Below are 15174 nucleotides of genomic sequence, written 5' to 3'. Positions count from 1 at the left end.
AGCTCTCGCAAACGGGCATCAAGGAATTGCTTTTTCAATGAAGCAGGTTTAACTGTTTAAGTAAACTCTTCTAAGTGACTCAATGAAAAGCAGCTCAAAACTGAAGCCCTAACAATAGGATAATTGGACAGAGTTTTACCAATTACCATGGACCGTACTTGAGAAGAAAAGTCTTTCCTATTCCCATCTCTCTCGCTCAAGAGATAACGACGTTTTGATGCGAGAAAAGATGACATGCAGCCGCTTTTGCCCCTACTCGAGGAATTCATATCGGCGCCCCACAGCGCATTCTAACCGTATGTTAGAAATATCTCTTAATGATAAATAGGCTTGGGCGCGTTCTGTACGGCGCTGATGTGATGTTTACTCTGAGCCATATGTTTACTCTGAGCCATATTTATTTGGTTCTTTTTTATTTTTATATTCTTTCCTTCCCTCTCTCCCCTCCCACCCTCCCTATTCTTCTCCCTCTCTCTCATAGAACATCTCAAAAAGGGCCCGAATCTCCTTACGCACCTCTGGTCCGGAAGAGGACCAGTCAGTGATGGATTCGTTCGCTGTGACAGAAATTCGAGCGTCGATTCTTGGTATTTGTTTCTCTTCTTTATCCGTCTATATACCGTGATTTCTTTGTTTCTGTTTCTAGTTCTTTTATTTTTCTCTTTTTATTTCCTTTTTCCGAGTCTCTATTGATTGCAGGAGAGGAGTTATGCTTTCGGTTGTAATGTGGTGGGAAGAGAAGGCGGATATTTAATCATGGAATCTTCTTACGAGGGTAAGATTTTTTTTTTTCTTGTTTCGATTTCGATTTCGATTTCTTCTGTGTCTTGTGTTATTTTTTTCTTGGTTTCTGTGACGAATGTATCTGGGTTTTCAGTTGGTTAGCATGGTCGCTAGAGACTTTGATCTGTTATCTTTCATAGCAGAGCAAAAACTTAATTTAACGTTTGCGTTGTTGATCTGTTGGGATTTGTGTAATTTGCCACTCTTTCTGAAGGTTTATTTGATATGGGTCATCTATCAAATTGTGGGAATCCTCTGTTGAGTCGTGTTTTTCCGCCTATCAGTTGTGATTTTCTCTTCTTTCCTCTTATTGCTTTCTTTCCAGACTGCTCTGCTTCGATTCGTAGATAGATTTGGTTTCTGGGGCCTTCCGATTGATGAATATCTGCAGTATTGTCATTTTTATTAATAAATGCGCTTGCTGGATAATTTTCTTTTATCATCGTGAATACTGAGTTGGTTAATCGCATTTGATCTCGTATAAGTGGTTGTCCGCTTAAGTAATTTTGATGCTCACATAAAGTTATCTTCCTTTTTTTATTAGTGGCGTGGGTTAGTTCTTATTATTCTGTAGAAGTAAGCTTACATTATTGATGTAGCTGGAAGTGTCTTTTATTATGAAGGTCAACCTTTTGTTTAATGTCTTTTTATACGGTTAGTTGTTTTAATTTATTTGATCAGCTAAGAGTTTGTAAGGTATACGAAACTTCTAGGCAAATTAATTATTTTAATGAAATTTATTTTTGTTGATTGGTGATGAATTTTATATTTTATATAAAAGAAGAGAATCTCAAATTTTATCTTTACTGTAGGGGAGCATGTTTTAGTATTCACATGCTGTCATGCTGTTTGTGCTTAGTTGAATTTACATTGTTCCTTGCCTTGTCAGAGTAATTTTGATGTGGACATAAGTTTATCTTCTTTTCTTTTTTCTTTAACTAGTATAGAAATGCTAATTAAAATTTTCTATTTTGATCTGTTTAATCCAAATCATTACCCTTTTTTCCAGGATTTGTGTTTGATCCGTCAAAATGCAGCAAGTTGAGCATGGAGGAGAAAAGGGAACTTGTTTATGAAATATCAAAGTGGTCACATGGTGCCCCTGAAATGTTACAGTCATGGAGCCGTCGGGAACTTTTGCAGATCCTGTGTGCAGAGATGGGAAAAGAAAGGAAATATACTGGCTTGACAAAGTTGAAAATGATTGAGCATCTTCTTAAAATTGTTTCAGAGAAGAAGTCCAGGAAACGTGAAGAGCCTGAAACAAAGCCTTCTCCCATAAATGACCAAAGTACTGCAAAGAGGCAGAGAAAGACTGATCATCCTTCTCGACTCCCCATTGCAACAAACAATATCTCCTCCAGCAATGGAGATGGAGATCCAGATGATGTCATCTACTGCCAAAATTCAGCATGCAGAGCTACCATGCACCGACAGGATCCATTTTGCAAAAGGTGCTCATGTTGCATCTGTTGTAAATACGATGACAACAAGGATCCCAGCCTCTGGTTGGTTTGCAGTTCAGAACCTCCATGTCAAGGTGATTCATGTGGCATGTCATGCCATCTGGACTGTGCTCTTATGCATAAAAGAGCTGGCATTGCCAAAGATGGACACCATGCAAGACTTGATGGCAGCTTTTATTGCATATCTTGCGGAAAAGTGAATGACTTGCTTGGGTAAATGCTTCTATGTAATTCCTTTTTCATATTTTGTGCTACCCATTCTGTCCAAATAATCGTCCCCTTCTATTTCAACTCTTTCTACTTGGGCATGCATCTGGCATAATTTATCATCTCACAGTTAAAGTAATAATACAAATAAAAATTGAAAGTTGAGTATATGCAAAGACAAACTAGGCCTTTCCTTTTTTGAGGTAATTGTAAGATCAACTATAATCATCCCTTTTTTTTGAAGACAAATAAAGAAAAAAAAATTTATTACTGGAAAGGGATTACAGCTCATAAAGTGACAAGAGGTCACCCCCAAAAAACAGTCAGAAAAAAAAACCAAAATAGACTTAAAACAAATTACATCAGAAACCCAGAAAGCTAATCATTCAAAGAGCTCCAGAAATCTGCCCCAGATTCTAATTCCTCATAAAGAATTAATTTTTCTAATTCTATTTCCACGGATTCTTATCCCTTTAACCTCATGCAATGTGAAATTCCAATCATTATTATATTTTCATCATTTTGAATACTTTTTATTGCAATTTTTTTTGTTGGTGCCAAAGGATGATTTTAATATCTGTATTGCAATCATAATATAACTATGGATGCTGTAAACAGGATCTATAATGTTGACATTGGGAGCCCAAAATGTGCAACTTTGAGATGGATCTGACTTGTCAACATATATACCTGCACTTGATACCCACACCTAAACCCATGAAACTTTGGTTATATGTTGAAAGTGGTATGACATAATTAACTCCTTGTTACCGAGGTATATATCTTGTATGTTAAATGTTTCGAAACATTTTTCTTAACTACTTAGAAGATTGAAGTGATTTTAAAAATGCCCTAGTGCGAATCCCAAGGCATTCATCTCACACAAATAAGGGATACCCTTTAATGTAGTATATCACAATGTGACCCCCGCATTAGGTCATGGTTATCCAGGTCCTGCAGCTAGATACTATGCCATCACATGGCCCTATATTAGGTTGCATGGTCATCCCAACATGATTCATATTATGTTGTATCAGCACATGTTGTGACCCCCCTTCCCCACTCCAATATAAGGTTCCATGGTTTGAGCACATACCCAGACCTTTGCATCCCCTACAAGATGGTAGGTAGGGTGTAGGGAGTAGCATATTGCTGTCAAATGATGCTTAGTTGATATTTGATATGGCCCTTTCTTGGTATTGCCTTGTGCCTTGTATTCATATTTTTATATGGGAGGTGCAATAACTTCATGTCTAGTGCAGCTAAACCATATCATCTTTTCGAGATAAGGTAAATTAAGGTATTTCATTTAATTATAATTATACTTCTGCAGCCCTATAAAGAAATTCCTTGACTGTTTACAAAAAGATTGTTGTATACAGAAAAGGAATCATGACTCCTCCCTTTTAACATCTAGTGAATAGCCAACCAAGAGCATAGTTTTCCTATTATCTTCTGAAAAAAAATTCTGCTTTACTGTTCTTGTTCTTGAAGACCCTTAACACCCAAAACACAGATGCAGGAGCAATGCTTCACACAATTCTTCCCCTTTTGCTCAGGCATTCCAATCTCAAACTCTTTAAAAATTCCACCACAGTGGCTGGTCAGCACCCTTTAGTAGCAAACAAGCCAAATATTCTGATCCAAATAGAATATGAAAAGCTGTAACTAAGCAGCCAATGGTCTACTGATTCCATACAACGATCACAGAGGACACAATCTGTACTTGCCACAGTCAAACCTCTCCTTGCCATGTTGTCTCTGGTGAGGATTCTATTCAAACATGCACTCCAAACAGAAAAAAAAGCCACCTTAGATGAGATGTTCTTGCACAATACTTTTCTGGCAGGGAGTTCTTGTTCATCTAACCTTGCCAAATAGTTGTAAAATGATCTGACAGAGTACTGGCCTAATTTCTCCCATATCCACACCCTTCTGTCAGCTCTATTACAGTTGACATGTAAGCAATATAACCGTTGCAACAATTCCATCATGGGTCCTACTTCCTAATCATTTAGGCTTATGCGAAATTGAGGAGTCCATACAACATACCATTCTGCACTTGCATTCAATCAGCCACGTTCACCTCCATATCCACGACTAAATCATAAAGGGAAGGAAATGATTCCATTAAAGGTCTGCTGTCACATCATACATCCTTCCAGAACTTCACTTTTTGATAATTTCCCATATCAAACCTCAGGCCTTAGTGAACTTGTTGTAGGTCCTTTCTATTACCTTCCAGATAGAGCATCCATATGTTTGGCTTGACTTCCTAGTGCAGCTAAAGCATATCATATAAGGCAAAGTGTATTGTAGAAGACCATTTTTCAACATCAGTCATAAAATGGGATCTGCCTCTTCCATTGTTAGTTTTATTTTAAAATTCTTTGTAATAACTCCTCTTTATTCTTTTTATGGTTAGAATAGGTGTCTACCACTTTATCTTTTAATTTTCTTTACAATTAACATACTTCCATACACTCCTCTAAATCTCTGACATATTCAATATTACAAGGCTCTACCATTGTATGTTTTTTGTCTCCTGTTCTCTCTGCAGTTACCAAACTTGCATATTCTTTCTTCTATATCTTTCTCATGTTCAAACTAAAAGGGTCTTGATCCCTTTATGTGCTTGACTTTTCCTATTCATTGACTTAAAACACTCATACACTGTCTTGCATCCCCTTTTTTGTATTAACAGAATGGAGACCCATCACCCATCCCCTTGTTTTTTATAGGCTATCAACTGTTTTAATTTTATTCTTATTGCTTGGTTATTTCATGTTAGCTTATGATGTTTTTCTGGTTGCTAAACCAATGAATCAAATAATTGGTGAATAGGGAAACAAGCTGGAAGCAACCATTTTTTTTTAATATACATTAAAAACAATTGTAGAGGCAACACTTTTGAGATCACCTAGTTACGTAGGCAGCAAGGTGCTCCTCTGTAAACTAGCATTGACTTAGCAACCTCAACAGCTATGGTTTTGTGAGCCACTTCCATGTATGACATTCCTACATGTCATGTAGTCATTATTAGTGGGACTAGGGGTGCTCAACAAAAATATAAAAACTGAACCGAAAATCCAGTTAACTGAACTGATCAGTTTGGTGTTTTTCAAAAATTGGTGGTGACAATTTTTTTTCCTGGTTAATCTAAAAGAAAAACCCAATGGGTAACCAAATCGGCCAATATATATTTATATATTATATATTATATATAAATTTATATGCATTATATATAACTAAAAATATAAGTATTTATTATATTTATAATTATCTATTTATAATGAATTATATATTGTATATATTTGTAGTATTTATAATATAGTACACATTTATATTATCATCATCATCATCATCAATGTCTTATCCCAACTATATGGGGTCTACTAGACGAATCCTGTTTCACCAATCCATTCTATTTAATGCCATATGCACTGTTAAATTATTAGCGTGGAAATAATTTCTTGCTACTTCTACCCCGTGTCCTTTTTGGTTTACCTCAAGCTCTTTTAGCTCCTTCAATGTGTAACAAATCACTTCTTGTAACAGGCACAATTGGTGGTCTTCTATTTACGTGCCCTAACCATCTTAGTATACTTTCTCTCATTTTATCACCTATTGGAGCTACTCCTAGGTTCTTATAGATAACCTTTTATTATATTCATTAAGGGTACACAGTCAAATATGTCCCTACTTAAGTATGTGACAAGAAATTTAAAATAAAATAGCATTGCCAAGTTACCACTTAAAGTAAAATGAAAAAGACTAAGTTACCCCTACGTGGCCAACTCTAATACTCCCCCTCAAGCTGGAGAATATATGTCATATAATCCCAAGTTGTTACATATATAGTTCACTCTCTCTGAACTCAAAACCTTTTGTGAACAAGTTTGCCCATTGATCACCCAAACTAACGTGCTCTGTGCTTATCTCTCTAGAAGGACTTTCTCCCTTACAAAATGGCAATCAACCTCTATATGTTTCGTCTTGTCATGAAAAACTGGATTAGATGAGATGTGGATTGCAGCTTGGTTATCACAACACAATCTCATAGGTTTGCTCAGTGAGAATCCAACTTCTTGTAGAAGATTTTTCAATCATACTAGATCACATGTGGTATGTGCCATGACCCTATATTTAGCTTTGCAGTACTCCTTGCCACAACAATTTTATTCTTACTTTTCCATGTCACCAGATTTCCTCCATGAAACGTGCAATACCCTGTAGTGAATCTCCTGCTAGACACCGAGCCTGCCCAATCTGTATTTGTATACTTGACTATCTCAACACTTCCTCATGGCTTGTACAACAACTCGCGACTTGGAGCTCCCTTCAAGTACCGTACAATTCTAAGAACTACATCCCAGTGAGGTATTTGGGGATTTTGCATAAATTGGCTCACCACATTGACGGCAAAGTAGATGTCTAGTCTAGTAATGGTTAGGTAGTTCAGCTTCCCCACTAACTGTCTATATCTTCCAGGATCATCAAACATTTCACCTGCATCACTGCTCAACTTAGCATTTGGTTCCACGGGAGTTTCAGTTGGTTTAGCACCTAACAACCCTGTTTCTTCCAACAGATCAAGAACATATTTTCTTTGGCACAAATTTATACATTGTTTCGACTTGGCAACTTCTATACCCAAAAATACTTCAACTTCCTAAGATCTTTTGTTTGGAAATGGTCTTGCAGGAAGGCCTTTAGCTTGTCAATCCCTAGTCTATCAATACTAGTTAGACTGTATCGCCCACATAAAAAACTAATAAAATCTTTTCGGCTTCAGAATCATGGATGAACACTGAGTGATCGACCTGACATTATTTCATTCTAAAATCTTTCACCATTTCACTGAACCTCCCAAATCAAGCAAGAGGAGATTGCTTCAACCCATAAATTGCCTTTTTGAGTCTACACACTTTACCATCCTCCTCTTGACCAACAAACCCTGGTGGTTGCTCCAATGTAGACATCCTCCAAAAAATCACCGTGGAGGAAGGCATTTTTAATGTCAAGTTGAAACAAAGGCCAATCATACATAACTTCCAAGGAAATCAAGATACGAACTAAACCAATCTTAACAATAGAAGAGAAGGTCTCCATATAATCCACCCCATACAATTGAGAGTAACCCTTAGCAACTAGTCGGTCTTTCAACTAATCCACATTACCATTTGGTAAATATTTAACAATATACACCCATTACCTACAACATGCCTAGAGGAAGAGTGGTGAGCTCCCACGTGTGACTATGCTGAAGATAGTGCTGTTCATAAGAAGGCCCAACCCGACCAAACCGACCAACCCGGACCGACCCAACCCGAGTTGGCCTGGTTTTCATCAGCACAGGTTAGTTTCAGGTTGTGCAAATTCCTAAACCGAAACCGACCCGACCCGAACCGACTCAGTTCCTAGTTCAAACATGAAGTTTCAAAGCCCATTAGGCCACCTAGTTTTTGAATGGTTGCAAGAAACTTTGGATTAGTGAATAGTGATTAATGAACAACTTTTGTGATTAACCTTTCATTTAAATTTTATCATAGGAGATGACTGAAATGATGTTCAATTTATGATTGTTTTTAAAATTAGCAGGATTTTATCACATGGATGAACTTAGAACCGAAACTGACCGAAACCGACTCAAACTGACTAGGTCGGTTTTGCTTAGCACTCGGTCGTTTCGGTTTCTATGTCAGGTAACCCGACCAGGTCAGGTCGGTTGGAAAAACCGCAGTAAACTGACCCAACTCGACCCGTGAACAGCCCTAGCTAAAGAATAGAGAGTTCCTCCTCCATTGTTTGATGCCATCCCGTTGAAGTAAGAGCCTCTTGGACATCCTTATAGATATAGAGGACAACAAAGAAACAAACTGAATTATCAAAAAAAAAAAAAAGAAACAAACTGGCGATGTGAAGTGGAAAGATGAGAAACAGAAACATAATTGGATATGGGATGCAAGGTACACCTACGTTTACCTTTTTGCAATGCAATGGGAAGATCTAAGTCAAAAGAGGTAGGCGGCTCTGGGGTAAGAGCAACTATAGGATCTGCAGATCAGGTAGAAACTAGAGGAGGTGCTAGTTGAAAGAATGGTAGGATCCATCTAATGGACGCCATGAAGGGTGCGGAATGGGTGGGCGGATTTCGAAAATTTTCCTATCTTCTTCCAATTGGGAATCATATTCCCTAAATTTAGAATACAATATTCAAGGATTTGACTTGAACCATAATCAAACCAGACCTGAACCAAAAGGAAACAAGAAGGATTATACCTGATCCAGAGAAACAATATCTCCCAAAGTTGGTGTTCACGCCCAAAGAAGAAACCAAGATCTGCTCCTGCTGAAGATGGCACAGCTGTGGATGGAACGGAATCAGCAGGGTGCGTCCTACACACTAGATCCTTCGCAAGAATCCTCTGGAAACTTTGAACACCGAATCTTTTTGGTCTTTCTTGCAAGACTATTGTCAAGAACTGATTTCTTGACTTCCTATTGCTGCAAAGATCCAATCTTGCAACAGGGAATGGCGGCGGCCGGAGGAGGAGAAATCTAGGGACGAAGAGGGCTGAACTGTGTCTCTTCTCTCTGGAGTCTGTGAGAGATCAAATCTCAATTTGCAGGAGGTATCTCTTGCATACAAACCCTAGTTCGAAATCTGATATTTCTGTTAGGGTTTTCTCCTCTTTCTTCTTGATTAAGAAACCTCCTAATTTTTGGGAGTTATCCCAATCCAATTAGTATTTGGATAGGGGATAATCTTAATCCTATCTGCAGATTAAGTTAGCCAACTCCTGATCTTATCAGGAGGTTACCAGATTCAAATCTAATTTGAATTTGATCTCTTAGAGTGGATAAGGTTAAAGACCCAATCCTTTTACTGACATTAATCTTAGATTCACCCCATGAATAGGTGATCATATCAGCCTAGTTCGAAATGGGCTTTTGGCCCATTAAGTGTTCAGTGTTTAACTAGTTTCCAATCTGCTGCTCAGTTGGGCTTCTTTGTATGGCGTGGGAACCAAGCATTGATCTACACACCAACCACATCGGTTCGGCCCAGCCTTTATTTCAAGGCCCAGCCGAATTCATTGAAAGACTCAGTGACCCCCTTGAGCCCATCACATGGATCCTATGGGCCCAACACTTACATTAATTAGTCCCTGGACCAAGCCATCTTATAAAAACCCAGGAACTGTGGGCAGGTGCAAGATTAGCCCATCAGGTATTATCCTAAATGGTCTTACACTTAACCTCTCGCCCTTAATGATCAAGCACTGCCCGACAAGAGAAGACCTCTCCCTCGGCTGCAAGTAACAGTGCCGCACTCTCTACTCACATGGATCCCGGGAATTAAAATCTTTTGCAAATCTTTTTGAAACCGTATATATACATATATATGTATATATGTATATATTAATTTTGCAAAACAAAATTCCAACGATTGAAATCAATTGTCGGCGGTTTTAGGGTCTTACACAGAATTATACCAAACAACATGAATCAAACATGTACTTTATTAATTTACACTAAATGTCAAAAGTACATCAAAATGGATTCAAGCTAAGGGCATACAAAACTGTCTAACACCAGTGTCTGTCAATGAGTATTCACATGCTGGATCGGTGGTCATTCAATAGGAATTTGCACTGGAGGAGGTGAAGGCTCAGGCATAATAGGAACAATTGGAATGGGATCACTAACGGGAAGAGGAAGAGGGATCAACGGTGAAGAGGTCGGGACATCACGACTCAAGAAGAACAACATGGACTCCAAAAAAGTGACATCAGGATAGACAATTGACTTCCGAGTTATAGGATTGTAACATTTATACCCTTTATGGGTCCAAGAATAGCCAAGAAATATACACTTAATAGAATGTGCGTCCAACTTGTCTAAACCAGTACGTAGATTACGAACAAAGCACATACACCCCATTTTGTTGAGGGCATCTAACCATGAAGGATGGACCATGAAGGATGGATGAGGGCATCTGATTAATGAGGAAACAAGCTATGAGCACTGCATCACTCCAAAAACGTTTAGGAACATTCATATGATGAAGGATAGATCGAGTAGTCTCAAGAAAATGACGGTTCTTTCGATCAGCCACCCCATTTTGTTGAGGCGTGGATGCACACGAAGTCTGATGAATGATGCCATGTTGTTCCAAGTATTGTTGAAAGGAAGTAAGAAAGTATTCTCTGCCATTATTTGAACAAAGAATTTTTATTAATTTTTGAAAAATAAAAAATAATTCATTCTTTCTTTCATTAAATAAATCCATGTTATCCTTGAATAATCATTGATGAAAATGACAAAATACTTATAACCATTATAGGACTCAATTTTGATTGGACCCACCCCAAACATTTGAATTGACTAAAGCAATAGGACACAACATACGACTATCGACCCTTGGACTAATGAAACTCGATGGTGTTTCCCATATTGACACGACTCACATTGCAAAGAAGACAAATAACTCAAAGAAGGAACTAGTAGCTTGAGAGCTTTGAGAAATGGATGTCCCGGTCGATAGTGCCATTGGAAAGGAGTCAGGGAAGTTTGAAGTGCAACTGAAGATCGACCACTGCCAAGATAATACAATTCATCGGCTTCATGCCCTCCACCAATCTTTTTCCCCTTCTTGAGATCCTGAAAAACACAAGATGAAGGGTAAAAAGTGATAGAACAATGAACGGCCTTAGTTAATTTACAAACAAACATAAGGTTGAATTGAAATTTGGGCACATATAGAACAAAGGATAAATAAAGAGATGCAGTATTAGCATTACCAACACCACAAATGGGAGAAGAACCATTGGCTAGGGTAACAGTTTGGGATGTGGAAGATTCAGAGAGGGAAGAGAACACACCTGGAGTCCTGGTCATGTGATCAGAGGCTCCAGAATCAATGATCCAATGAGAAGGTTTGGATGCTAGACAAGCCATACCTGAATGTGCAAGGGTAGCAGTGATCTGTAAGTGGCTTGAAGGAACCTCTCATTCTCATCTCATGGTACATTAATCATCTCATTCTCGGAAGTAGGTGTAGATGTAGAATGCGTTTGATCTATTTGTTGATTATCACTCACATCACCACTACCAGCAACTGCATGGCTAGCCCATGTGGAAGGTGGGCCATGTAGATCATAACAGAAATTAATTGAATGTCCTTTCCTACCACAATGTGTACACTTCCTAGTTGTGTGCCCTCTTCTTCTACCATGGCCTCTCCCTGTGTCACGACCTCCACCACTTCCACTACCATGTCCTCCTCGAAATGCATGTACTCCCCCTCTATTTCCATGTCCACCTACTTTCGCTACAACAAATACTGATTTGTCAGAAGTTGTGGTACTCTGTGGGTCTAAGGGAAATCCTACGGAGCCGAGCAAATACTTCCTCAAGTGTAGGAAGAGCAGAACCTCCCAATATTTGTGCTCTAATTAGTTCATATTTCTGATTTCAACCCTACTAAAAACCTGGTTACATCAAGTTGCTCCCATTGTTGCTGAATTTTGACATTTGAAGTGAGGGGGTGATAGACATTAAGTTCATTCCTGAGGTTCCTTATACTGGCATAATACTCTTCAAGGGTTTGATTTTCTTGTTGTAAATTAAAGTACTCCTGGTAGAATTGATACACTCTTGTAGCATTGTCCTGTCCAGAATAAAGTTTCTTTGCATGTTCCCATATTTCCTTGGCTGTATCTAAGAACATAAAGTTTGCACTTATCTTGGATTCCATACTGTTCCATAATCATGTCATGATTTGGGCATCCTCTTATTCCCAATCATCAAACCCTAGAGATTCAACTGATGGTTTATTCTCCTTCACATGTTTCACTTTCCTCTTCGCCACGAGAAAAACCTCCACCGACTTGGCCCATGGCACATAATTTTCACCATTAAGTTTAATTGATGCCATTTGCACACCTAAGTAGTTTGAAGAGATCATTTTTTATTACTACCACCATCTTTGATTGTTGCCATGGTGTTCTCAATACGGGTAACTATCAATTGCTCTTCCTACTTTTGAATTATCAACCAACCAAAGAAAAATATTTCTGCTGTTATTTCAACGCTGCTGCAGTCTACACATCATCCCACTGCACTTTTTCAACCACCCACCATAAAAAAATTACCACCATTCAGACATTCAAACCCATTCGGCCATCTCCAAAAAAAAAAAAATCCTCACACCACTATTGATAGCCAACCACCATATATGCAACAAACAAGGAAGAAAACCCTCTTGAAACTGCTCAGTAGAGGGTCTGAACCACCATACACACAACTGCACAAAACACTAGGGCTATCACTCATGGTGACAGCAATCTTAGAATACCAACCTAGGGCTGCCACACCTTCCTAACACCTGTGATGGAGATTGTGGCAGTCCTGGAACAATGTTTTAAAAGGCGCACACAAGCGAGGCGCATTTTGGGGTATGCGCCTTGCCTAGGTCCTAGGATGTGCCTTTTTAAAAGTTTGCGATTTTTGCTGTTTTTTGAGTCTCGGCCATGGCCCTCGAGGCAAGGCCAAACAAGTCTATGTTAGGGTCTAAAATTCTTATTCCTCACATAAAAAATAATCATTTTATAACTTTTATTGCCTTTTAAGAAGTTATTTTATTGCAATGAATGTATGAACAACATTAGCAAATAGGGGGTTCTTTGAGCTCCATAGGCAACTCAAAGAATCAAGAATGCAATATGTTTTATATCATATTAGCTATTTGAAGCAATGAAATTAAGGAAAAAAAGAGATTGTGGGTTTTACATGCTTGAAAATGCTTTATATGTTTGTTTTTATTTTTAAATTTTCACTTGAATATGCTTTACATGTTATGTTTATGTATTTTAATTTTAGATAATAGGTTTTTTAACACATTTGTTTTAAAATTTAAGTTTATATTTTTTATTAACATTATGTTTAATATTTTTTGAACTTTTTGCATTTTTTTAAAATTTGTTGGCTTTTTTATGAATTTTTTGACATTTTTTTTTATTTTTAGCTTTTATTTTTTATTTTTTGTAATTTTGCGCCTTTCTTAAAAAGGCACGCGACTTGCCTTGTGCCTTAGGTGCAAATTGGCCCTTGTGCCTTGCGCTTTTAAAACATTGTCCTGGAATCACCAAAAAGGTTCCCACAGCCTTATACTTGGTATAACCTAGATTGTAGCCCAGTAAAAAGGAGAAAATAAGAAGAGGAGAGATCACATGTCTAGAAACTTTTCGATCACAACCTTCCTTTTTCATATTTATCACTTTGATACCATAGTTTTCAAGGCGTTAAGGCAAGGCTAGGTGATAGGGGGGTTCCTTGTCGCCTAGGCGATGGATTTTTTTATGTTGAAAACATAGATCCTAGGGTAGTTTTCTATGTACCATAACCATATTTCCTAAATTATTATTCATAATTTTCATAAATTGGCCCTTGCACTTTTAAAACACTGTCTTGGAATCACCGAAAAGGTTTCCACAGCCTTATACTTGGTGTAACCCAGATCGTAGCCTAGAAAAAAGGAGAAAATAAGAAGAGGAGAGATCGCATGTCTAGAAAATTTTTGATCACAACCTTCCTTTTTCATATTTATCACTCTGACCATAGTTTCCAAGGCGCTAAGGCGAGGCTAGGTGATAGGGGCGCCTTGTCGCCTAGGTGATGGATTTTTTTATGTTGAAAACATAGATCCTAGGGTAGTTCCTTATGTACCATAACCATATTTCCTTAATAATTATTCATAATTTTCTGTTCATATTAAAGTATAGAAAATCAACATATTCATGAGAAGAAAAAGAAGGAAAATAAAATTCAAAAAATATAGGGGATGAACCCTTATTTTTGTTATAGGGAAGAAGAATATATGGGAGCTGACTAGATAAAATTTTAAGTTCTTCCTTATTGGTTCAGGTTTTGAAGTCTTTGATGGTTTAATACAACATTTAGCAATGTTTGTGTTGATTAAGCCCTAATAAATAAGAAAACAATGAAAAGAAATTAGCATATAAACACACAAAATGATTATTTTAGTTTATTAATGTCTATTTTATAATTATAATCTCAAAAAAGAATGAACAAAAAAGTATTTATAGTAGGAAGTAAAAAACTGCTTGGCGATTAGGCAAGGCGAGCCTTAAAGGGCGCCTTGTCGCCTAGGCGTTACCTTGACAACTATGTTTTGATACCATGTTTTGATGGTTCAAACAAGTTCTGTTCAGAGAGAAATAGGAGAAATCTGTTGAACTAGAGAGTTTCAACCCTCCTAGTCGACCATAACCTTGTATTATATATGTTAAAGGTACAAAGTCAAATATGCCCCTACTTAAGTATGGGACAAGAAATTTAAAACAAAAACAGTATTGCCAAGTCCCCACTCATAGTAAAATGCAAATGACTAAGTTACCCCTACTCGGCCAACCAAGGTTTAAAATGTCGATGTCGATGGAAATGTCGCTTACCAAAATATAGGACATATGTCGGAAATGTCGAGGGGAAATATTGTAAAATGCACTGTTTTGGGCTGTTATGTTTGTCCATCAACAAGCTTAGGCCACAACAACAGAGACTGAAGATCGAGGAGTTAAGGTTTTTCAGTAATGGATAGAGGCCTAGTGGAAGGAGGCTTTGTGGAGAAAGCAAAATGGATAGGGGCCAAAGATTTTCTCTTTGAAGAAATACAATCAAAGGAAGAATGGGA

The 15174-nt window shown here is 37.7% G+C and overlaps 1 protein-coding gene across 2 annotated transcripts in view; it reads left to right on the top strand.

Annotated features, from left to right (window-relative positions):
• Nucleotides 1–350: 350 nt before the first annotated feature.
• VEL1 (vernalization5/VIN3-like protein) overlaps nucleotides 351–15174 on the top strand; it is a 36235-nt gene continuing 21411 nt past the window's right edge. For both annotated transcript variants that reach the window (XM_088958243.1, XM_088958242.1), the window contains exons 1-3: nucleotides 351–587; nucleotides 700–775; nucleotides 1793–2462. In XM_088958243.1, coding sequence (XP_088814369.1) covers nucleotides 757–775; nucleotides 1793–2462 — 689 coding nt within the window. In that variant the 5' untranslated portion in view covers nucleotides 351–587; nucleotides 700–756. The remainder of the gene's footprint in view (nucleotides 588–699; nucleotides 776–1792; nucleotides 2463–15174) is intronic.

This window comes from Nelumbo lutea, chromosome 8, assembly GCF_056320005.1.
Source record: "Nelumbo lutea isolate HS-2025 chromosome 8, American lotus-T2T, whole genome shotgun sequence".
NCBI classification, from domain to species: Eukaryota; Viridiplantae; Streptophyta; class Magnoliopsida; order Proteales; family Nelumbonaceae; genus Nelumbo; species Nelumbo lutea.
This window is presented reverse-complemented; position numbering and strand designations above follow the sequence as displayed.